This window comes from Chroicocephalus ridibundus, chromosome 15 (assembly GCF_963924245.1).
Source record: "Chroicocephalus ridibundus chromosome 15, bChrRid1.1, whole genome shotgun sequence".
NCBI lineage: Eukaryota > Metazoa > Chordata > Aves > Charadriiformes > Laridae > Chroicocephalus > Chroicocephalus ridibundus.
The window spans coordinates 10,254,502-10,279,905 of record NC_086298.1 but is presented as its reverse complement, the minus strand read 5'-3'; the positions used below and the strand labels follow the sequence as shown (position 1 = coordinate 10,279,905).

Here is a 25,404-nt window from a genome sequence, read left to right as displayed (position 1 = left end):
CGGCTGCAGGAGCCTGGAACAGCAGCCAAGGGGAACTTCAGGCTTCCCAGCCTGGAGCAGGAGTTTGCGTAAGGAACTGACAATTGCCAAAGAGTTAGCTCTCCCCACAAGAAGAGATCCCTTGATTTAATGGATGGCTTTGCCAAAAGCCACGTTGTGCCTTCTCTGCCACAGGCTTCAAGAACTGGCCTCTTCCTCATCCTCCTTTCCAGCACTTACAGCCTCCCCTGGCATCAAGATAAAACAAGCACCCGAGCTTCCTTAGCACAACATCCTCTCCTCCAGTCCTGGGGCATCTCCTCTGCTGTGAGCTGAGAAGTCTTGTGTACTTATACATTGGCGCTGGGAAGGAGACCCATGTACAGAGCAAGATGAGAGAAGAACATTAAATCCTTCTTAACACTTTGAGAAGAATGTTTTAAAACTTTATAAAGCCGATACTGGGGCAGTCTGAACTGAGTGCTAAATTACTTGGTTTAAATCCAAATGACTCAGAGGTTCATCCCCCCCATCAGAGCTGCTGGAATGATTTAACAGCTGTAATAGCAGAGGTTACTCAGATTTGGAAAAGACTCATTACAAAGATAATGAAGAGGCATCATTTAGAAGTCCTAAATCTTCACCCATGCAAGCAGCACTCCTGTCCTTCCTGCCCTGCTCCCTTAAGCATCACAGCAAGGACCACCACAGACTCAGGTCTTTTTGGACACCTTCCTGCAGGTGCCTTACTGGGAGGCACGTGGGAATATTTGCGCTAGCACTCCTCCGAGCTCAGAAGCTAAAGCTCCACTGAGCATCTGTTAGAGCACAATAACACGACCAGACCACTCTGCATTCTACCTTCCACTTGGCCAAAAGCTACTCTGCTTCAGTCAACAACCTCATCCATCAAAACCCTGCATAAGCAGGTACAATTAACCAGCACGGCCTCGGGCATTCATTTTCACAATGAAAAAAGACCGAGCTGCAGCACATCAGCTCTTGGGAAAAATCAAATATAGTTGAGGATACTTAATATTAAGCAATTTCAATTGCTACTATGCTTACTCGGTCTGGCCAATAAGAACAGGGCAGGATCCATGCTGAAGCCGCTAGCGATGTGACCCCCGTAGTCGTCTGTTGAGCGGAAGGCAAGTCCTACATAGACACCAAAATCACAGTTGCAGTGAGCAGGGTTGTTCCACTGTCAGGACACTGGTCTCGGAGGGACATATCTCTCAGCCATCACCCAGCACAGTCCTTTGCAGAAGGGTTGAGGAAACCATGGAGAAGGAACATCCCTGTCCCTGGGCAAAATCCCAGCACAGGCTGGCATGGGTTAGCAGCACTGCCGCCTCCCTGCTTTGTGTCAATAGAGGGCTGGTCAATCCAGCATATTTCAGCAGCCCTAAACACTTCTTAAATACTTCAAAGATATTTAAAGCAAGCAAACAAACAAAAACAAACAGGCTGGGAAACATAAAAGCAGGTTTCTTCTATCCCTGTCTAATTGATCCAAGGGTTCAAAAGATTCCTGTGAAGAAGGCAGGCTCAAAACTGCATTGAAGATGCAAAGACCCACACTCAAAGCCACACAGAGCTGATTACTGCTCAGGAAGAGGGGTTTCATGCCCACCCAGGCTCAGCTGCCCACTTCACCACCTGAGAATACAACCTGAGGCATGGCTGTCGCTCACACACAGATGAGCAGGACCCAGCACGGAGGCTCCTGAACACCAAAGCAACGGACTCGCCTTGTGCCTACCCTTTTGCAGCAGACGATGTGCAGGGAGCGGGGGAAGTCAGGCTCACAGCCGAATCCTTTCCTGCCCTCAGAGCTTGTTAAGCACAGCTGGGCAGCAGTGTCTGCGTACTGCAAACAGCACAGAAACCACGCCAGGAACCAGCTTGCAATGCTCTGAAAGCATCTACATGCCAACGCCTTCTGGAACATCTGCATCCCTCCCCACCTACACCCAGCTGCCAGGAGAGGTGTTGCTCAGTGTCTCCTAACAGTACAGATGCTATCAGAGATGGCGGCTGAGGCTGACACGCTGCTGAGAGTGGAAGAAAAGCAGCCCAGAGTCAGTTTTCACTTTGAAGAGCTGACAAGGAGGAACTGAAGAGGAGAAAGCTGCAAGGCAGCATCTGTTCAGTGTACATCGGAGACCCGGGGACGGCCCAGGCAGGCGCTGCCACCAGGCTCGGTCTAGGAAGGGCTCAGCTCTGTGCTCCTGATTCACTGCTACCCCCGAGCACTCGACACAGCCAACCCCTTGCTGAGCAGATGCTGAAACCTCAGCCCAAACCTACTGATCTAGAAAAGGGCAGCCAGCGAGGCTGGCACTGGCAGCCAGCGCTCCCAGCCCATGGCCAGCAGCTGTGCCGAGGGCAGAGCTGGCCGTTTGCACCGTGGGACACCTCCCGGCACCAGGCAGCGCTTCTTGTTGTTCACAATTACCTTCACCGCTACAAAACAACCCCCTTATAGGCACAGCAAGTTCCCTGACTTCTCTCCAAAGGTAAAAGCCTACCAGTACAATACGCTTGCAGCATGTGAAAGAGGGCAAGACCAGTTTTCAGGGCCACATTTTTGTGTGTTTGGAGAAACAGACACAACCTCTGTTTATTTGCTTCATGTTTTAGCTACTCTCTAGCTTCTTTCAGTTTGTTTCTTCAAGCTCTCTGTTGTTTGCATTTCTTGACAAGGTCGTTGCTTTCACAAGACTTTTGCAGCACTGTCCCACTTCCCTGGCCTCCAGCTTTGTCTTCTGACGTCCAATTGCTCTCAGAATATTAATTGAAGTCACAAAGAGCTCAGGAAGAGGAGCCAGAACAGCAGAGGAAAACATCAGACACTCCTTCCTCCCCCAGGCCCCCGGCAGAGGGCAATGCCCAAGACTTAGTAGCAAAAGTAACCTGTGAAGGACATTTTTCATAGTCTTATGGTCTGGCTCAGGGTTTCTCAGCCAACAGTACAGATTTTCCCAGAACTCAAGTTTGCTATGAAACTTTATTCTACTTGCTTGATGAAATTAACGTGTTTTATAACATGCATGCCCCATCAGATGATTTTAGCATCCTTATGAATATGCAGACATTTTATAACCTTAAGCAGAGCAAATAATCTGAGCGAAAAAAAATCCAAAAGCTCTCCTCACCACGAGATTTGTTGACATCAAAAGGCATGGCTGGTTCAGAAGTCAACTTGAATCTCAACTCTCTCACCTGCTTCCTATTACAGAAGCAGATGTTCCTCTTGCTGTAAATTGCTGCTATTAATAATATAAATAATTATGCTTTTCTAATCATTTAATAGGTGCACAGGAGGGTACTAAAGTTCCTGGCAGTCATTAAATACACCTCCCTTCTTTTCAAGGGCTGAGAAACGAGTCGGTGGCCTCTCTTATCCTCCACTGCAGTTCAGAACAAGAGAGCTGAAGCCAGAATAAAAGCTAAGGAGAAATCAAGGGAGGCAGGCTCCTCTGCAGACACATCCTCTCTGCAAATCTCTCCATGGGCAGCACCTTTCCCACCTGAGATTCATGCATCAGAGCCCGCACGTGATTAAGCACTGCGACACTCATGCTCCCTTCCTCACATGAGACGCTGCTGCACAGCCCCAGCTGATTTTTACCTCCCCAGCGAGTTCCCAGGACCCGTCGAGGGGCAGCACCCGCCACATCCCGCCAGCTGCAGAAGCCCCACTCTGCAAGGGAACCTGCCCCAGTCCCTCCCTCCCTGCACTGCAAACCTCAGTCATTTGCTGGTTTTCCTCCAGAGAACACTTTATCCTTCTGTTGACAACAGCCCCAGCCTTGGGAACATGAGCAATGACACCGCAGATTAACGAGGTCACTGCAACCTCCAGCGAACACTGCCCTTGACCATGGCTGCTCAGCCCCTCTCTTCCCACCCTCCAGCCATCACACACGCAGACTGGCATGGTTCTGGCTCTGTCAGATGAGAGAAAAATCACTATGGCTCCAGACGTTACCACAGCACAGGCACATCTGGATCACTGGAGGGCAGTGAGCAGCCTGTGGGCCACACGCTGGCTCTGCCTTGCCCTGTCTCACCTTCAGAGTTAAGCCCAGTCACCAACCAGGCTCGCCACGTGCCTTAACCAAAAACTCCAACTCTTCAGTGCCACGCGCTCTCCACGTATCATGCTGCAAGATGCCATCAGTGGGGCCGTGCCAGGGAGACAGAGGGGCTGTGTCACCCCCCAGGGCGTTCTCCCCTCAGCTCTCCCCAAGAAGGGCTCTGCTCAGACCAAGACCCTCCCTGACCCCCAAGGCACACTGTCCTGCCTGCAAGTGAGACACCAGACCAATCCATAGCAGGTTGTGTTCAAGCTAAGATTCAACAGAGAGCGTGTTATGAGAGCAGAGATTCCCTTACTTTTTTTTTTTTTAATTCTTTCCAGCTAAGAACAGGCTGTGCACTCCTGATTATGCAGTCAGAGCTGCAGAGCCCCTCTTCCAGATAAATATGGCCTGACTTCTTCCTGCTGTGGCTCTTCCACGCAATATGCTCACGCGTTCAGTCAAGCATGTCTCGGCATGCAGTGCTCGCGTGCCCAGGCAGTCCTTTGGGCCCCCCTGCGCCCCTCCGTTCCCCAGCCCGAGGGACCTGGCACCCCACCAGCTCGTTTCCTCCACACTTCACTGTCCCAGGAGCAGCAGTAACATCAAGGTTAATTTCCTGTTCCCCTTTCAGAGCAAAACAATTGGCCAAAAGGAAGCCCCTAACGAGGTGCCAGGAATGAACAGAAGGCCCTAGCCAATAAGTTTCCCAGCAGTTATAAAGATGGACCTGACGTGCAAAAGGGAGGCTGGGGCAGCCGCTGTGGCCCACACAGCGTTTGAGGAGACAGCTCAGTTCCAGTGCAGCTCCTGATGGGGCACAGCCGGGTACGCTGGCTCTCTCGCCCACAGCTCAACTGCTCAGGAAGAGATTTAGCACTGACGTAGCAGGCTACACCTTCAAGATCAATACAGAGAGCAGAGGCGCACAGCCAGCCTTTCTCCCTCCCAGAACACTGTGCCTCAACCCAAGCGTCATCTTCTCTACTCCAGTTCTACCAAGAGGAAAGAGAACACACCACCTGAGAAAACACGGTTGCATTAACCAAGGTCATATTTAATCAGCCGGCACCTCCCGGAATGCAGTTTCGTCTGTGTGAATTAATAAGTCTGTCCACAGCGACAGAGCAACCAGCTGGAAGTGCCCCATGCCAGGCACCCACAAATGTCTGCAGCGGGCAGTTCCAGGACAGGCAGACGGTTCCCGAGCTGGGGACACACGTCAGGCTGTCCATGCTGTGGCAAGGACTCAGTTGTGCTCTCCTGCTCACTGGCGAGCAGAGGCAGAATGACCCAGTGCGGCAAGTAAAGCCATTTTGTCTGCTGTGACCAAGTCTTGCCACATCTTTGTTTCCAAGTTGGGTGTCACTGCAGGTGTTCCAGGGGTGAGACAGCACCCAGCCTGCTGATGCCCACAACCTGCCTTCAGTCCTTGCTGTAGGCTTGTTCCTTGGGTGCTAATCAGAACGAGAGCAGCCAAAATTCCCTGCCAGTCACCTTTTGAAAGCTTGCTTTATCAGTCAAATCAGTTAAAAGGGCCCTGCAGAGCTTTAAGAGAGACAAAAGCCGATTTGCTGCTTGGCACATGGAATTTCATTCCCAATGCAGATTAATTCCGTTAACTCGTTCTGTGCCCCTTTTTTGGGGCGGATCCTTCCCTGCCCTTGCAGCTTCTGGAAAGCACAGAGCAAACAGACCACAGTCTCCTTTCTGGTAAAGGCACTAGAGAGCTCATCTTCCTCCGACATTCATATGCCCTCCCACGTTGCCCACTAGCAAACACCTCCCCTCCCCACGCACCATACCACATCCTTCACGAGAACTTTCAATGCCAGGAAAAGCTCAAAACTCACCTTGTGCTTCATAGCCAGAATAGTGGTGAGCTGTACCCGTGTCCTCATCCCCGGGGCCCAAGCCAAGGGCTGACTTAAGCTGGGCCATGTTCACCTGTGCTGTCAGCTCTCCGTTCCGGTCCCCGATCTACAGGGTGAAAACCAAGAGGGCAGCTGGTTAAAAGGCAACAAGCTCTAAGCAAACAGCCCCTAGCAAAGGGTTTGCCAGTCCCATATCAAAGCAAACACAGCCAGCCAGAAGACAGCTTGGAGACACCCTGAGAGACCATACGGCTCAGCTTTCAACACTACAGCAACTCTCCAAAACCATTCCTCAGTGGTAATTTGGGAGAGGGGCCACGCATGCCGTGCTGCATACTGGTGGCATCTCAAAATGCATTTCGGCAAAGTTCAGTACAGGCAACTGAGGGGGCACAGCTCACCCACTGCTACAGAACTGGGACAGAGGTAAATGTGCACATCTGGGTCTGTCCTGGAGCTGCACATGGCTTGTCACATCGCCCCAAAACTCTCAAACCCCTTCCTCAAGTATTTCCATAGTTACCGAGCACCAGGGAGCCATGCTACTATCAGCCACGTGGGCAATGTCACACTTAGGGCTTGGATGCTCTGAGAGCCCTTCTCTCCCGGCTCAGGCCCATACAGCTTTGAGTTGTGCTAGTGATCTACCCACAAAAGACTCCAAAATCTTTTGGGAGTCCAAGTTTTTCCAAATTCCTATCTCTCACTGGCCTGAGGAAGATGATGTTACTACTCTTCCTGAAGAAGAGATCTTTTCCAGTGGCTCCTGCTACTTAAAATGGGGAGTTATAAGACATGCTGCTGGGCCCTCCTCAAATTTTAACCAAAGAAGAAAATTACTGTGCTGCATATCACCAGCGAACACAGAGAGATCACTCAGAAATAGTCTCTAATCCTTAGAGGAACAGCAGCCTCTGTTACAGAGGAAGACCTTGGCTCTTCCCTTGGAGGGCCTGACTCCCTATTAAATGCCTTGCAACAGCTCTTTTGTGGTCCTTCGAGATAGACTGCGGGGTGAGTCGTCCTAGAACAAAATCATAAATCCCCACATTATTTATGACAAAGCCCCAAGCACTAGTAAAGGAAGGCAGATCAAACGGCTTATCAGGCATAAATCCCCTGCCAATTACAAGAGATTTGCTGTTGACATCATCTCCCGTGAAATTACTATGTCCTGGTGAGGTCTCACAGTCCTTGATGCTGTTCAATACTTCCCTGACTTCCACTCATTCCAGATCCTCTCCAAGGCCCTATTAACATCAGAGGAACAGACTGGCAGGACAATGATCCAAGGCAGGACCTTCCACACACACCATAGCAGAGCCCTGTCTTCTGCCCTCAGCTCGGATGTCTCCGTTTCCCAGGAGCCCCCTGCCACATGCAGAAAAGGGAAAGGTACTCCAGAGCAGTGTCAGAGCTGGGGCAGCTTCCAAGGTTTTTAGGTACACATCCTTCACTCCAGCTGTTTCAGAAGAAATTTTTCAGTAACCTCTGATTAGCCTGCAGCAGCTTCCAACGTGCTTACCCTGAGCAGATTTAATTTGGATTCAAATATAACCACGAGATTTATGCTAGGGTAGAAGGGGGAAAGGGTGATGGGAAGTGAGCTGAATGCGTTAGTGTGCAAAGGTTTAACTTCACATTTTTCCTGGACAAAATGCTGGTGCTTGCCACAACAGCACAAGCAGCTCACTCGGCTCCCAAGGCTAAAATAAAACATCAGCTTTAGAACAGAATCACTAACCGCTAGCAGCTAATGCAGGCTCTCCTCACAAGCGGACAGTCTCTGCACTGCTCCATAATTAACGACATGGGGGAGTTTATTAGCCACCTGCCACAAGTAACCTACTCCTGACATGCCCTGTAATCACAGCCATCACCCCAGAACGAGAACACCACTGTGAACCCCCACCCCGCTGGGTTTCCCCTCCACCCCCAGAAGCCACCAGGACCCAACTCCTGCTCCTGTCCTCCCCTCGCCCCTCATCTGCACCCCACATCGCCGACCTGCCACCTGGCTCTGAGTAATCAGCCCCGCGCTGCAACAGTCCTAGCAGACTCAAGCTGGAAAAGTTAATTTGTCCTAAAACGTACAGGGCCAGAGAACAGTATTTCTTCTGCATGTCTGATAAGTATAATTAAATACATAATAAGGCTGGTATGCCAGCCCTACCTCAAGACTTAGCCAACCTAATAGACAGGCAGGAGAACACACAAAGCACTTACATATGGTGATTTCAGTTAGTGCTTCAATAGGGCAATTTCTTCATCTGGGGAGGACTAAAGAGGCCACGGCCGATTTCCTCATAACACACTGGAAAGAGCAAACAATGGCATTCTTGCTTTCTGTACTTCTAAGCCACATAAAAATGCCATATGTTTTTGCACCAGGAAAGCTGCAGCTCGCTGGACAAGGACGTCTGTGGAAACCAGAGTAGCTGGACGCCTGAAACCCCAAATGGTGCGGGAGCAGTACAGGGCTTCTGGCTGCGCTCATCCAGCATCAGCCGTCGATTGCGTTAGGAGAATGCGAGAGTTTACCACCTCACAGCTTCACTGAGAGGAAATAAGTTGTCACACGTTCACTCTGTTGCAGTGCAGAATACAGCAGGTTTAGAGCACCCAGCCACCAGGTAGAAGCCGGCCCTGTTTTCTCCAGGTAATTAACTTGCCAGCAAATCGGGTCAGACCACAGGGAGAATCACAAGGTCCATCTCAGCCAGGATCTCTCAAGCCTTGTGCTCAGGAAAAGGGGGTTTTACTAACAGACTGTTCGCACCCGCTGCGTGCACACCACCTTGGCCAGCAGACCAGGCAAAACTAGTCCCCGGGTCCTTTCTCACCCAGGAACATCAGTTAAGAGCAAGGTACAGCCAATGTATTAGCGGTAATTAAGAGGAAGGCTGGGAGCCTCCCATAAGAAGAATATTTTCCAGGCAGGCTCTGCAGTTCCTAAAGACACCATTGAAACTGCACATAGACAAGGGCTTTCCAGAGTAGTCACAGCAAGAGAAGAACTATATTAATATAACTTATTGGCATAACATAAAGTCTCTCATCAGGGAGGACTGGGTCCCCTCTGATCCGAAGCAGCTTCTCTTACCTCTTGGGAGATTTCAAGATGTTTCCTTGCAAAGTGCAAAGCTTGTTCATGGTTCCCCAGGGAGACATAGGCATTTCCGAGACTCCAGCAGGCTCTTCCTTCTCCCACCCTGCAAAACAGGAAACCGTCAACCACAGAAATGCTGGGCAGAACCCAGCAGCACAGCAGCTCTTTCAGGGCCTCCTCGAGAGCACCAACAGCCAGGCCTCCTAGCAATGCTTTCAGCTACAGAAGTGTTCTACAAAGGAAAGTTAAATGCACCGTACATCTTAAACTCTTCTTGTGCTGAGATCAGTAAGATGAGGGAATGAGCAATAGCCTCAGAAGTAGACCTGCACCCACAGTGGCGAAAAGCTAAGCAGTGCAGCAATGGCCCAAAATGGTTCAGCTTCATTTGTGAGCACCAGCCTGAGGGCAGAAGCCAGAGCTCCTGTCCAGCTTCCACCCTCACACCGCAAAGATTCCTCTCCAGAGATGCACAGTGCATCAAGAAGACGTGTAACATCCAGCCCTTCAGTCCAAGAACAGCCCAGAGATAAATTAGCAAGAACGTGGCAAGGAGAGAACATCGCGGGCATGCAACGTTCTCCTGCTAAACACCAGCACGGCATCGCCCAGAACGCATGTACAAACTGAAACTGCATGCAACAGCCAAGCAAACATTGACCTATTTCCACAAGGTCTCCAGGGCGCTGCTTCTGGTTTTCAGAAGCCAGAGGAAGCGGGTGAGTGTGAAACCTGCCCAAGGCAGCCCTTGTCCCCAGTCCCCGAGTGCAGCCCACCCAAACCAGACACCCAAGTATCTCTGGAGCGGGTTTCAGCACTTGTTTGCACGAGCAGGCAGGGACCTACTGCTCATCAGAGCCTGCTCAGCTCTGCAAGCAAGCAGATGTGGGGGGTGATGGGATAAAAAAAGCACATGGGGGCGCAGGGGGAGGTTCAGCGTGACTGCAACTCCCTTTTCAGAGGTTTGGGCGGGTTGATCAGCATTTAAACATTTTTCTTGTCACCCTGTTCAATACCTTCTGCTCATAGGGTGTGTTCCCAGAAATGCAGGAGCCCACAGGCCTGCACCCCCACAGCATGATTCACCCTTGGGTGGGATTATACCTTCTCTGAGCAGATCCTGCCCGGATAGTGCCACAGAGCTTCCATTTTAATGTCTCTGCTCCATCTAGTGGAGGACACCCAGCTTCCCAAGAGCCATCAGCAGTAACACTGCACAAGGTGGCTGCAAAGTCACTTAAGCTGGAAGAAGGGGCCAGGATCACAGAGAGCGTATCCAGGAGAAAGGAACCAACCTTTCTTAAAAAAAAAAAAAATTTTTTTTAAATTTAAAAATTATGCCAAGCCTCCTGAAGAAGAAGGAGTGAGGCCAAGAAGCAAAACATATCAACTCCACAGGATCTATGTAACATCATTTGTTTCTACACGGAAGTTTCCAGCATCATCTCAGAGCAACAGGACAAAGCATCATGTATGTATGTACGCCCTAACCACACATGTTCTGAGGAGGACACAATTTTTGTGAACTTGAAGGAGACTTAGAGAGGCCCTTCTGGGGTAAACCAGCAGCAGCCTAACGGCAAAGCGCTGAATACAATGCATTTTCTTGAAGTACCTCTTATTAGAAATCTCACTCAGCCCACACAGGCATAGCTTTAAGGGCACCATCTCCAGCTTTAAATGACACGATAAAGGTGTCAATCATGTCACATTTTTGACAGATGACTGGACTAAGGCTGCGTTCTGAGAGATTTCTAAAGACTTCCAAGAATACATGCCATTGCTGTTTAGCCACAGCAGTAGAGAACAATAAATCTACAGGGAAGGGTCAGTGCTGAGCCCACCGGCACAGAAACACCATCTCCTGAGGCAGTCCCTTACCTGTCTCCCAGCTCCTGTGCTATCACCAGGTGTTTTAGATGGTACTCGATTGCTCTTTCATAGTCTTGAAGCAATGTGTATGTGTTTCCAAGACTGTAGCAAGCCTGGGCTTCCACTGCTTGGTCTTTGAGCTGTCTGGAGAGCTGGAGTGTTTTCCTACATGGAAGAGGTGGAAAGGAAGAGACCTGGTCACCACAGGGCACCCCTGCAAGGCAACAGGGAAGTCACCACTTCAGCATGTGCTGCGTTGAAGTTGATGCCTGTGACACACTGCGGGCTGTCAGGTGCCTGCATTACTCGCCACTGCGGAGCACCAGACATGCAACTGGCCTCCAGGTCCCTTGTCACATCCCACTGAGCCTATGAATTCACCGCAATAGGCCAAGATTTCCAGGGAACACATACCCTGAGTCTGCCTTAGCCCCTGGCACTTACTTGTAGTACTCAGCAGAGATGTCAAACCTCCCAAGGAAGATGTGTGCATTGCCCAGGTTGCTGTACGCTCTCCGCTCGGCTGCCTTGTCCCCAAACTCCTTAGCAATAGCAAGGCGCTGCAGCAGACACATATTAGTGAGTACAGGCTGGCCATTGCCAGGTTTCTGTTACAGAGCAACTTTTCTGAGAGGTTAACTTCTGGGTTTGCAAAGCTCCCGCCCAGCAAGGTAGCGTATCGGGGTTGGATGCAGCAGGAAATCTCTCCCTCCTTTGCAATTCAGGATCAGGAAAGGCCTTTGGAAAAGTGGAAGTCATGTCACATCTTCCTCTAACTCCTACTGCAGCACGGTCAGCACACATCTCTTCAGCTAAAGTGCTAAAGGAGTTATGCAAATAGTTCAACAGCTGAATAAAGTGGTGAACGGAGAGCTGTAGGTCAGGCTGGGAAGGGATGTGGTTGATCAGCAGACTAATGTGCAGAACACGGCTGTCACCGTGTGCGGTGCTGTGGCACAGAATGAACGTGGAGGAGTGTGCACTCCATCTCACCATCTGCGCTGCCACTGCTCCCCAGGCCTCTGCCCTTACCTTGCACCTCAGTCCTGCCTCTCCTCTTGCCGTCCCCCTTTCCCCACCTCTCACTCTCCACCTCGCAGCACCTGCTCCTGGTCCCAAATACAGCACAGAGTTTTCTTGCCCTTTTTCAAGCCCCTTCTCCCAAAGCATTGCTGGCTGCTGTCCTCCGGCACTTAAAAACCAGAAGAGCTGTGACAGGGCTGACTTTCCAAGGTGCCAAGCACCTTCCACTGCACGGAAACTGATTATACTCTGAACTAGAAGCTGAATTGCCTTTGAATGGGGGCAGGGACTGTGTCACCTCACTCCTCTGTGAAACTTTACAGAAAGGCATTATGTTCTACAAGCAACATTTATGCCTGATCAACAGCTCTTTCAGCAGCTTAATTAAATTCATAGCTTGCATTTATTAAAATCTAGACTGATATAAATTAAGAGCAGAAAAGCTTTGCTAGGCCCAGCTGCAATTTGCACTTAGATATCACCTTCATTTTCCAAGCCAACAGCACCCTTCCCTCAAACCACTCATTAGGTGCTGATGGGGACTGGAGTACGACGTTGCTCAGCATGAGGTAGTACGACAGGGCCAGACGCTGACATACACACGGGAGAGAGAAAAACAGCTGAGGGCAAACACCTCCCTGTACTTGCTGGGCTGCGGCGAGAAGAAAGGCTGCTCCCCAACAGCCAGTGCCAGCCCCTGGCCCCAGGAAGAAGGCACAGCGGTTTCCTACCTCCTTGTGGAAGGCTATAGCTTCACTGAAGTTGCCAAGTAAGTACTGGGTGTTGCCAAGGTTGCCATAAGCGCGGCCCTGCGCAGCTCTGTCCCCCAGCTCCTTCACCAGGGACAGGTTCCTCCTGAAAGAAGTCAGAGCAGTACATCTGGTGAGACACAGCCGACACTCTCTGCAGGAGACACAGCAAAGAGACTTGTACCGTAAAGACAGGAGAGGCATTTCCCCTCCCCAGCCACCCGTCCCCGCGGCAGGCGAAGGGCTAGTGATCCATGCTAGCTCAGCTCTGGGAGATCATGCAGACCCGGTGGTGTAAGTCCCTGTTGCTCTCTCCACCTCCAGCAATCTACAGCTGCGTACAGGAACTGCTCACACACCGATGGTCCGACAGGATCCCACGTAAATAAGAAACAGCCACCTCACTGTATAGGCGAGAACCACGAGCACAGGAGAAAGGAAATTACCTACAGCAGGACAGGGACAAACGGAGGAAAGGGACAATATCCACAGTCCCATGCCAGGACTCTGCTCATGGAGCTTCCTAGCATTTCTTTATGTTGTTTTTTTGCCCCCCTTTATACATACAGCACACGTAGGGAAGCGTAGAGCTCCCAGCTGGCACAAATTTACCCACTGGCTATGCTACACATACTATTCTTTGGAAAAAGGATGGCGAGCTATATATAGGCACTATCACATCCTCAGATATGAGAAGACCGATATAAGATCTTGTCACTGTCTTCGTTTAAAAAGGCTACTTTAAAAAACCTGTATTATCAAAGCAAAACTCTGAAGTACAAGGAGAAAAACGTTAGCCCAAAAGTCTAGTGACAACCTTCCTGTGTGGGACATCAGAGTGATCTTTGAAACTATTTAGGAAAGGGAAGGATGTTACAAGAAAGATAAACTACAGATCCATGAGAAGGACAACCGGGACTTCAAGTGAAAGCCTCCTCCCTGGAGTGAAGGAGAGTCTCTGTTCATGGCCCCAGCAGCCGAGACACACAGGGATCCTTCCCATCAAGGCCAGCAGAGAGCAGCAGGGGCTACAGAAGCTACTAGTTTAGCTTCCAAATACAGCTCAGAAGGAGCAGACTATTGAACTTAATTGCACGATCATACTTCAAACGACACTGAGTTTTACCAAGGCAATGCCAGGATGAGTTTTAGCTCTGAGTTTATAAAAGCTTGCAGTCCTTCTCTCGCCTTCCTTGAGATTAATTTGGTGTGATAACTCAGCATCTCTAGGGAATATTCCTAACTCATCACAACATGCAAAATCTCACTCAGTGGCCTGATTTTCAACAATGTTGAGCCCACAGTCTCATTCTTTGCAACAAACATCTCCCAGAGCTCCCATAGCCCCAACGGCCCAGGAAACAAATCCCCCCCTTATGAGAAATGCTTCCAAGAGGACTGAGCAAAAACTGTTGACTTGCACCCCATGCAGCTATCATTAGCCTATCAGCTATCAGAGCTCAGCCTAACCTGCAGACCGTGAAAGCTATCAGCAGAACAGGAATGCCACAAATACAGATTATGATCTAAGCAGGATAAGCTCAAAGGTGTACCTGTGTGCATTTTAGTAATCACTAAATTGCCTGACCAGCCCTCTTCCCTGCAGGAAGAGGCATCGGCCAAGCTTGAGTACTTACTCATAATATTCTGAAGCTTTCTGTAGCGTCTCCTTGACTTCTTGAGACAGGTAGCCTGGGTCTTGGGCCATGTTCCAAGATAAGTGCTTTCCCTTTGCATGGTAAACATTTCCTATATTATAGAGTGCTCTGGCTTCACCTACCTAAAGGCAGGAAGAACAGGGAACAGCAAGGTATTATACTTCTCATCCCAATATGGACCTTTCCATTGCTGGGCAGAGATGGCCAAAGCCAGGAGGCCCACATTTTCCTTTCCTATCTTCACTAGCATGGCAGCTGTTACCGTCAGCAGCACACGACCTGTGATGCAGTCAGAAGGGAGAGCTTTACCCACCTCCTTCCAAAGCCCACCTTCACCAAATCACATTTAATGACTTGCAAACAGATTCCTTTTAAAGCTAGGAAATATCTCCTGTTGGATGCCATGAACCAATTACCTTGTCTCCCTGCTCCTGAGAAATGTCCAAGTGTCTCTGGCAACAAACGACAGCTTCGTCAAACTGCCCAAGTATTTTCAACGTATTCCCGAGGTTGCCACTTGCCTTGGCTTCTCCAATGCGGTCCCCAATGGTTCTACAAGATGGCCGGAGGAAGGAAGAGAGGTGTTAAAGAGCTCACAGGCTTTTATTCACCAGCTGTCAGAGGCAGAATTTGAGCTGCAGCGAGCACAGGATGGTACGGGCACCACACCCAGCAGTTCCCAGCACACACGCCTGACTGGAGTGCTTCGTACAAGCCCTCTCAATTTTGAACACAGATTCTTGCCTTTTGCTGTCTCAGGTGAGCTACTCTAATGACTTTAGGAGTACTTACAATGAATACCTGGGGAGAGGAGAACTGGACACTGCCCTGCTCTTGCTCCAAACACCCTCCTCACATCTATATCCCTTTCTCCACCTCCCTGCTCTGAAGGTGGCTGGCCCGTTCTTGTTGCCTCCTGAGTTCCCCACAGGACACTCACTCCATGCCTCAGGGCTAGATTTGAATGCTTATTTCTGGGTCAGATTCCCTCAGGCTGCTGGGGTCAGACCCCGCAGAACTTGTCTTCATTCAAGCCCCGGCAGGCTGTCTCCGATTAGGACAAAGCACTGCTGACATGCTTACCTGGCCAGGGTAAGGTCATGCTTATGGTATTCCAGGGCCTTGGAGTACTCCTTTAGGTAGAAATAGGCATTGCCCAGCTGACTGTAGATGGCACTAAGAGTCTTCAGGTCCTCTGTCCCCACCTGCACCGCTGCTTCGAAGAAGGCTGCCCCAGCTTTGAAGTCCCCAGCCTTGCACAAGCGCTCTCCTTCCAGGGCCAGTTCCAGGCAGGATGCCTCCATTCTGCCAAAAGCAAGACCATCATTACTAGAGGAGTTAAAAATGCAGTGCACCCACGCTGCTATGCGGTGGTTAAAAAGTTTACTTCATTGTGCACCTTTACTTACTCACTGCACCAGAAGAAAACTACAAAAACCCCTGGAGGTAGGCACCCTCCAGGCAGCAGCTGCCTCTCTGCGTTCAGCCCCAGCTCAAACACTGTTTGGGCAATAACTCTGGGACACACAGCTGGCACACCTCAGCAGTGTGGACACCAGCTTTCAGTGGACATGGTTGGTACTTAGCCCCCCAGAGAAACCAGCCTCCTAGGCATGAGATACAGAGCATCCGGATTTACAGACCGCGTGGGCAAGTGGCCAAAGGCAGCCCCTGAGTTCCTGGTAGGAATTTGGACAAGAAACTTGGGGCTCCTGGCTCTCAAAACACACATTCACATCGCAAGAGTAACATGCCATCTGTTTTTCTTCCAGGTGGTGCACAGCGCAGGAGCTACATACACAGGCTATTCACGCCTGCACCACTTTCACCGGGGTAACAGAGAGGGTAGCCAAATTGTAACACGTTTTTATTGGATACAAGAGAAAACTCTGGACTGTGCAGAATTTCTTGGCTGAGCAGCTTCCAGTTCTCGGTGTCTGCTTTTCATTAACTCTCCTGCTGTCACTTTTTCCACAGGCGCTCTGCACGTTAGCCTCCAAGCTAGCTTTCTCCCCTTGCATTTCTTGACACCTTTGGCAATGGCACATGCCGTGCTGTCAGTGCGAGCACTTCATGAGCCAGCGGAGAGGAACAAGACCAGCAATACTGCTTCAAGAGAAAGGAAAGGTGCTCCTTTGAGTGCCCCACCAAGTCCTCTCTAAGTTACAGCTGTCCCTGTTAGACCATGCGTATCCGAAGTTCTCAGAAGGGACAGAGCAGGCGTTTGAAAGTTCACATTTGGAAGTGTCTTGCCTGCCGCAATGTCATCCCCGCTGCAATGTCATCCCCTTCACGAGGCAGATGAACACAGCATGTTCCTGGTCCTCTATTCAGACGCTTTTCTTTGCTCTTTTCGGCTTTTTCATTTCTGCTCAATGTATTTTTAAAAGTCAAAACTATCTAGGGTCAAAGGTGGACATCTACTCAGAAAAAAAAAAAACATAGCTCACCTGTCCAGCATCAGCAAAACAAGGGTCAGACAAAAGCTACTACATGCCCAAAGGCAGTTTCTATTCTGTTCTCAGGGGAAGAGCACTTGCCAGAAGTTTGACTGTGGTACCCAGACCAAGAGAACAACTTGCTCATCATCACTGCAAGAGCAGCCCCCCAGCTGACACTTCTGGCAGCAGTTCCCCTGAAGCCACCCTTGTGGTGAGCCAAGGCCTGGCCCCTGCAACCCGGGTCATGGCAGACCAAGGCTGAGGTTGTGCTGGACAAGCTGGGGCACTCTGAGCTGCTATGGCTTCTCTCCCTGAGGACACCACCTGCCAGCACGCACCCACACATGCCCCATGCACACCGACTTCAGGACAGAGTTCCTCCTGCTCGGGGTCTGCGCTCCAGTATCTTCTGCCCAAGTCTGCACACAGAACTCACCTCCCCCTGCCGCGAAGGGGCACAGGGAGATGCACATACGAAATACCAATCCTGATATGTTTTTCCTATAAACAGGCAGAATAGCGTTCTCTCAGCTGCCAGGAAATAAAACCAGCTCCTCTACGAGCAGTGCATAAACCATCTAAAATCCAACACGATTTGCTGGCAATCTCCCTGCTGAGTCGGCTCCGTATGGCTCCAAACACCCAACGCTTGGCAGTCCAACAGCATATTGTCCAAAGCAGGACAACCCACAAGGATGGTCCAAACAACAACAAAGAGCTGGTTTCAGACTCCATCCAAACACACTTGTGACCTCTCCTGTCTCACTGTTCATTTGTCCCCAAAGCCACCGAGTTACAAGAGGGAGAACGGGATTGTGAAGCAGCTCATTTGAGCTCCCACCTCAAACTACCACAAAAATATTTGATTTCAGGCTCACTGCAAAGCCCACGTTTGAGTGGCTATTTTACTTGCACAAGAAGGCTGCTTGCGGTGCCAGTGCAGCATCAGTCCCTGCCTCAACTTCTGTTTGATAGGAGAAATAAAAATATTAAGACTGTTAATACTAAAAATGTTCAACTTTTCTCCACTGATCATCTTGTTAGACCATATGAAAATTATGAGAATGAGCTTCTGCTACGACATGTTGAATTAGAGGGACACATTTGGGGACGATACCAAACTTCCGTCAGTCCCAAGGCACATTCATGGTTTGTGGATCACTAGGGGGGTTACCTAGTGTCATCATCAGGTACCGGCAAGTCTCTGCCAGCACCTCCCAAACAGCTGAAAGAAAGCGCGAGACTGAAGACAGACAAGGAACACCTTATACTCAAATCAGCAAGATTAAATTCAGGCAGCTTAGAGATGGGTCTTGAGAGGACTTGAAATGCAGAAACAAGCCACTATTCACAGGATTTAACGCTGGGTTCTTGTTAGAAGATGGGAGAGACACAAGCAAATTCCAAAATAGTTTCAGTTCAAATTTCGACACAAACAAAACTCTTCCCAATACCCAGGTTTCCTTTAATAAACTGCGCTCACCAACTGTAAACAATCTAAAAACTGAGCTGGAGACCAATTTCCCTAATTCATGTCATTGCAGTCTAGCTCTGATCAAACTTGTGTGATTTGAATAGCTTGAAGCGAGGCATCCCATACCCGGAACACAGAAAGCCCTACAGCAACAGAACCCAACTACATGCTCCAAGGGTGGCAGCTCGCTCAGGCCGTATTTGCCAGTGGAAACATAACCAGAAGTGAAATTTGTAAATTTATGCCTGGGGGCCTGCATTCTGATACACTCGCACACACGCTTGCACACGCTCACGGTCTCTGTGTGCTTTCCTGGTGTTCCCATAGTAACTATTCAGGCACAATGCAGTGACATGACCCGCCAGCACACACAGCCTTTAATTAAAATCTGTTTGTCCTTGAACAGGCTGCTTTGCAGAGTATCTGACTTATCTAATTAACATCACTGCTCAGTTTGGGACCTAAGCAAACAAGGGGGAAGGGAGAGGAGGCTTTTTCTCTGCATCACGCTCTGCCAAGCCTTTGCTGCCATGTAAAAAGGGACACGAGTCAAGTACAGCAATTATTAGAAACACAACCCACTTCTAAAACCCACCTGCCCTTCCCACATCCTCAGGGCCCCACAGCCAGACCTAGTTCCGGGAAGCAACTTTGCATGCAGCTCAGTCACCGCAGGCACAAAAGCGCTCAGAAACACAATGCCAAGGGCAGAGGAACCAACTAAAGGTCAACAAACAATCTCAAGCACACTAAAACACTACACATACAACAGCTTCCAAAGGCCACAGCTCAGTTGTCCATAAGAAAAGACCAGAAAGGAAATTCAGGCAGAAGAGAGAAACGTGCTGTTCAAGAGAGCCAACCTGACCATCTTGACACTGGCAAAGGAAGGGGAAAACATTGAACAAAGACAGACTCAAGTTACAGTCCCAGTTCCTCCCCACAGCACATGCCTGAGCCCTTCCATACCTCTTCTTCTGCAGGTTACGCATTTTGTGAACATAAACCCAGAGCTCCAAGCCCACTGGCAGAAGGAAGCAGCGGGGCTGAGGTCTACTTGGAACAATTTTGCAGACAGGTCTCTCTGTTAAGTTCACAGGTAGGATCCGGGGTTTTGAAGATGCTGATGGCATCTTCATGTCTGTACAACATGCACTGCTCTCCAGTTTTCACTCCATCTGCTTGGGAACCCTTACCAGTAAGTTGCTGGAATCTTGAACTTTGTTTATATGGGACACTTCTTTTTCTCTCCGTAAGCTGCCCTTGAAAGGGAAGGTGTAAGGATTGCTTTTGCTTCCAGACACCTAGAGCAAGTAACGTCCTCTTTCTTCCAAGAAATACAATATCCTCCATCCACTGCTAGTTTCAGGTACCAGATAGGTGAGTTCAAAGCTGAAATCCAGGAACAAGAGAGTGTCTTTTCATTCACATACTTTCAGCGCTGCCCAAAGAAGAAATAGGGCCCTACAAGAGAGTGTGAGATGGCCAGAGTTGAAGGCAAGCAGCTTCCTCCTTTCCGAATTGGTCTCTTCCCAAAGCACTTTGCCTCTGTGGTTACATCATCTATTCCTGTTGGTGCCTGTTTGCTCCAAGAGCAGAAGGACTTCTGCTGCTATGAACCTCTCTCCTTGTCAGGCGAGGAGCTCAGGGTTCCTCCAAAAGAGGGTCATCCTTGGGCAGAAGCACACATAAGTTTTACAGGCTCCAAAGAGGCCTCATCCAGCTGCTACCCAGGACGCTTTGCAAGATCCAAAAATGATCCAAGCAGTTCCCAGACTGGGGAAAAGCAAGAGAAGGCAGATCCCACAGAGAACATCCCTGGCCATTTAAATGGGTTCTAAAATATCCCCATCTGAGAAGACACAGCCCTTTACTCCCCATCCCCCCAGAATTAAGCTGCGCCTCTGCTGACACACAGACAACATGCCTGGGCCTGTACCACCTCAGCAAGCACCTACTATTCATGTCTTAATACCAGAAAAGAAGATTCAGTCCCTCCTGAGCCAGCAAATTACTGCTGACAAGGTGAAGGTGCTGGGCTTGGCCATATGGTGCGGTTCAGAAGAAAGACACCGCAGAACATGAGCTGCTTTTCTTATTTCCACAGCTGAGATGCTAGAGCTTGTTAATGCAATCCCCCCACTGCTCGACCTTGTAGCTAACAGCATGGGATGTCCCTGCCTGTGGGTTTGAACAGACACAGGGACGGGGGGATGCTCGCTTGGAGTGGCCCCTGTTCGTAAGCCTTGCCCTAAATCTGCATAAACCACTCATACAGATTTGCGTGTTCCTCCAGATAGGCAGAATTCCCAAGTATTGGCCAAAGTCACATCCCAGACTCCAGGCCCACCACAAGCAGCCAGGAAGGTCTGACGACTGATGATGAAGTCCCAGATCAAACCAAGACGTATAGCACATATAACAAAGCGTTCTCTTCCGAATGCATGGAGATGACAGATGGTGTCAAGTCTGGCCAGATAAGAATAAAGGTTTTGAAGACACCAGAATAAAGTTTTTTTTGTGTGTACAGCAGAGTCCCAGCATCAGCGTTAAGCAAGTCCCACAGCTCCTCCACACCTTGGGCTATGGACACATCCGTAAAACAGCACTGAAGGTGGCTCCCAGAGCACTTTGAGATCCTTTTGCAAAAGGTACTTCAAAAAGGGCAATAAACGTGTGTAAGAAACAACAACAAAAAACCCAAGCTTTTTTTAAAAGCAGTAAGAGGCCAAATATAAACCCAATGTTTGGCCACAAATGAGTTAGGCAATCTGCACAGCATTCTGCCAGAAGAATGAGCGAGTGGTGTAATGCTGGCAGATCACTCAGCCCCCATCAATGCGAAAGCCGTGAATTTCAAACCCTGGAATCGATGTTGCTTCTGACACTCATATGAGGCAGAAAAGGGTGGCCTCCCACCGTGTGGTGACAGGGATGAGGAAGCCTCTCCCCTGCACAGGGCAGGGCCACCCTCCCTCCTCCTCGACTACTTCTTTAAAGGATAACTCATCTGAAGGCAGAAAGAGCCAAGAGGAACAGGAAGAGCAGATATTGCCTTTAACAAGAAGACTTCCCAAGGTCATCCATCACTGTCAGATAGCAGCTAATGATGATCTGTATCACAGATTGCCTTTTGGCGGCCTTGCCTTAAGAGCAAAAATGTTCCTTTATAAAAAGCGTACAGGCAAAATGCAAGGACTCTCACACATCAAATGTTTTCAAGCACCACAGCAATACGGAGAAGGTAGCGAGGGTCCCCGGAGTGCTGGGGATGCTGAGAACACTGCCAAGTACGAAACAAAGTAAACAGCACAAGGTGTTATCAGTGCCATTAACAATGATCACCAAGACTGCTGTCAAAACAGCACTATAATTAGGACTTGGGTGACGACAGGTCCCCAGAGAGGGAACTCTACTCATATCGTGTGTTCAGAAGCTTGAGTTACAGTCAGACCTCCCAACTACCCACTGCCCCCCAAATCTTTGAGCCTCCCTTGCCAAATATGCTAAGAAAATAACACTGCATGGACAACATCACACTCGGCCCCCCTCTGCTAGGCTGGAGACCAACAGTGCAGAGTGCCTTTAGCCAAGAGCCGTTCTGCAGGATCGTGGGCTAGGCACTGACCTGAAGCTCGGGGCTGCTGCAGCTCTTGGAGATACGGCCACAGAAGCCAGAGTAGGACACAGCGACATCCCACATCCCAGGTCTGCACCAGGCAAGCGGAAAAAGGAGACCATACAGTGTCCAGCAATTGGGCTTGAGTAATACAAGTTTAATCTTGTCTTACTCAAGCCCTCCCTTCCACACATCCAGGGCTGCCTTGGTGGGACTGCCTTGCTCACAGCACTAACCCTGCTGGCAACAAATCCATCAAGCTACGCAGAAAATAATCACGTTGCAAGACAGAGCAAGCAGACAGTTGTCTGCTGCCTTAAATGCTGTAAATCTCACAGGACAAGAGAGCCTCTTCCTGCCTGCAAGGTGAAACTGCTTTTTAAAAAAAGAAAAAAAAAGATATTTATAGGTATTTGATTCATATTAGTGGGGGCGATTGCAAAACACATTCCCAATCAGAGCTGCTGTAGTTCTAAAGTCAGGAATGAAAACCAAGCCTTTAGGAAAGAGGTAAAGCAGGAAAAAACCCCATCGAAAAACATCGACAGTAGTAAAAAAACCTTTTAGTATATCTATTGATATGAACTAATGAAGCAACAGGTTTCAGCATCTTATTTGCAATCTGATTGAATTTTATACAAAAATAAGCATAATTTCAGAGCACTGATGACAGGGGCAATTAAACATTTTTTCCCAATCAAAAAGGAATCAAGTTTATCAGGTGCACTGGCTTAACTAACTAAATATGCATTTAAATAATTAACTGGCAGCACATCCTTAAAGAAAGTAATCAAGCTGGGAATTATTCCCCTTTAGTAATTTCCTTTTCCAGTCTTCGCACAGCTCCTGTACGTGAAAAGCACCAGAAAACACAGCCAGGTAGGAGCTGCTCGAACTCCCCAGCGACGGTTCCCCTTCACTGCCTGGGGACACGATGGAGGGAGCTCTCACCCCACGCAAACCAGCTCACGCTTCTCCTGTGCCAAACAAAGCCCATGCTGCGCTCGATGAAGGGTCTAAACTATTTTCACGGGCTTCCCTACACGAGGAAAGCTATCCCACATCCTCCTGACGCACAGCCCAAATTTATTCATGGTGACTTTCTACCTGTTTAGCTTTGAGCCAGCACTGCGAGCTGGACTAGACCGCTCTTCTCTGCCTGGGGCACTCTCAAAATATGTTTCGGGCAGTTTCTCTCTGGCTACTCTGCCCCAGGCTGGGTTCTCGCTCCTCATCAAGCAACGCTTTCCTCACAACTGGCTGGGGGCTCACATCATCGTATCAGTGGCACATACACTGCTGTCTGTCTCTCATTGCCCCCACACGATGAGCTCCCGTCTCCGAGTAGAAAATCTTATTACTAGCTCCTAAGTACATGCACTTGCAACTTCATACCATTATCTGTCAGCACATTGCCATGACACCAGACCTATCAATCACTCCGTTCCTCCTATTCAATACTCATCCTCCCCTGCACTGCTCGTACCTCCATATCATCAACACACCCATTAGCAACCTGCTCTGTTTTGCAGGGAGGGCACTAATAAAATAGCCAATTAGCTCACTCCCAAGGCCAGTTCTTGTGCAATACGGCTAATGAAGCCTCTCCACCCTGCCAGCAGCTCTCCTTGCAGCACAGCCCCTTGCTTCCCACCCACGTCACAACCCAGGCACTAATCCCCTCCTGACAAGCAGCTTCCCCACAAGGCACCGTAACAAGCACTGGCTGGTGGGGAAGGGTGACAAACCAACTAAGATATATATGAAATTAGCCTCATTCAAACTACTTTCGGTAGTTTGAAAACAACACATGGAAGCTGGTTTCCCTCTAGTCAATGGAGGGCAGAACCTCTGGGGCACTTTGACCCACACATCACCTTATTAGTGAGAGGAAGAAAACAAAACCTCTTGTTTTGTTTGGAGAGGAAAGGCCAAAGATGAAGCAATAAATGCTGCATCCTTTCCTTCCCAGCTCCTGAATGGGTTTCAAGTGTCTGGGCCAGTTTCCTTCACATCTCGTGAGGCACATGAGGTGCTGCAGAGGTAGCTCTGTGCCATCGGCACATCTGGAAGGGAGGTGGTTTCCACTCCACACAGTTTCACTCTCAGTGACCCCCAAACTGAAAATAAAATAATATATACACACACCCATTTACTGCTGCTTGAGAAGTGTTCAAGCTGGAGCTCCAGGGAGCACCAAGATGAAGCAGTTTTCACTGCAGTCTTTTGATAGGGGCATGAAACAGAGAATCCAGAGGGGAAAACTACCATGAGTTCTGGAAGCCACTGGGTCTGTGTGCTGGCTCCAGATTTCCTCTTCCACTCACTGATGGCAGCATCAGTACTCAACAGTAGTCATTTCAGTTAATTGCTATCTACCATTAGCAGCAGAGTACTTAGAAGGGATTCAATTCCACTGCATATTTGCTAATAAATACCAAATGACAGCGAGGAAGACAGCTGTATTTAGTTGCATTTACCCTCTTATTAGCAGAGCTGAATAAGACCCCATTTCAATTCATAATGGCTCCAACAAGCTGCGTCATTGTCAGAAATTCAAATTCAAACTTCCCATCGCCCGCTTGAAAGCAAAAGTCATCCAGCACTCCCCTGCTTACCCAACTCCCCTGTGGCTGCACACAACTCTCCATTTGACCAAGGGGCACGCAGAACAATTACCTCTGTGGCTTCGATCCATGGGGATGGTAAGAACCGAGAGCAGACAGAAGTTATTTGCTGTTTTAGCAGCATTTTGTGAAGCAACTTATGATGCTGAACTGGTACGCGTAGAGGCTTTTCAACTTAAGGACTGCAATATATTTTGCAAAGGTGGAAAGGTAGCAATTGCCCCATTGTGCAAAAAGGAAGCTAAGATACAGCAAGACAAAACTTGCCTACGGTGAGTCAGCTGTAGAGAATGGAAAGGAACCCAGTAGCTCTGGCTTCCAGCACCTCTGCAAGTCCTGCCTGGAAAGCACCAAATGAACCACTCAAATGAGACCTGCTCTGTTGGGGGCTGAGGGGCAGCATTTTCCACCCAGGCAAGGATGCTCGCACAGCTGGTGCCACCAGCTCTACATGATGCAAATCAATCACTGAAGTTCTAACCCTACCCAAAGAGATGCCCTCAACTCCAGGAGATTAAGATACTCACGACCTCTAGAAACCTGCCCTACACCTGGAAGGATTTGCCTCTCAAATTATACACTAGTAATAATTATCTTGAATTTATGTACCTTCCCACAAATACCACTTAATCCATAGCAAGAACAGAAAACATAATGAAATTTTTCTGTGTCATCTGAGCAGCGAAACCTCTAAAAGGCAATGAGCATAAATTTAAGCCTTTGTGCTCCAAAATTACTCAAGTATCAAAGGATCATGATGGGATGTAATTAACTTGCAGCATTTGAGAAAGCTCAGATGGGATTAAGGTGCAAATGTGAATTTCATCTCACCCTGCGTAACAATTTCACTTGATGCCCCGTTTCAAAGCACCCAGATTATAAAATGCAAAT

The 25,404-nt window shown here is 49.1% G+C and overlaps 1 protein-coding gene across 1 annotated transcript in view; it reads right to left on the bottom strand.

The window, feature by feature from the left end:
* Nucleotides 1–25,404, bottom strand: part of GPSM1 (G protein signaling modulator 1) — a 79,789-nt gene that overhangs the window by 38,501 nt on the left and 15,884 nt on the right. Inside the window, exons 2-9 of the mRNA XM_063353085.1 lie at nt 15,436–15,657; nt 14,769–14,904; nt 14,332–14,474; nt 12,677–12,800; nt 11,367–11,482; nt 10,932–11,087; nt 9,045–9,153; nt 5,921–6,047 (exon numbers count right to left, since the gene is read on the bottom strand). Of these exons, the coding sequence (XP_063209155.1) occupies nt 5,921–6,047; nt 9,045–9,153; nt 10,932–11,087; nt 11,367–11,482; nt 12,677–12,800; nt 14,332–14,474; nt 14,769–14,904; nt 15,436–15,657 (1,133 nt within the window). The remainder of the gene's footprint in view (nt 1–5,920; nt 6,048–9,044; nt 9,154–10,931; nt 11,088–11,366; nt 11,483–12,676; nt 12,801–14,331; nt 14,475–14,768; nt 14,905–15,435; nt 15,658–25,404) is intronic.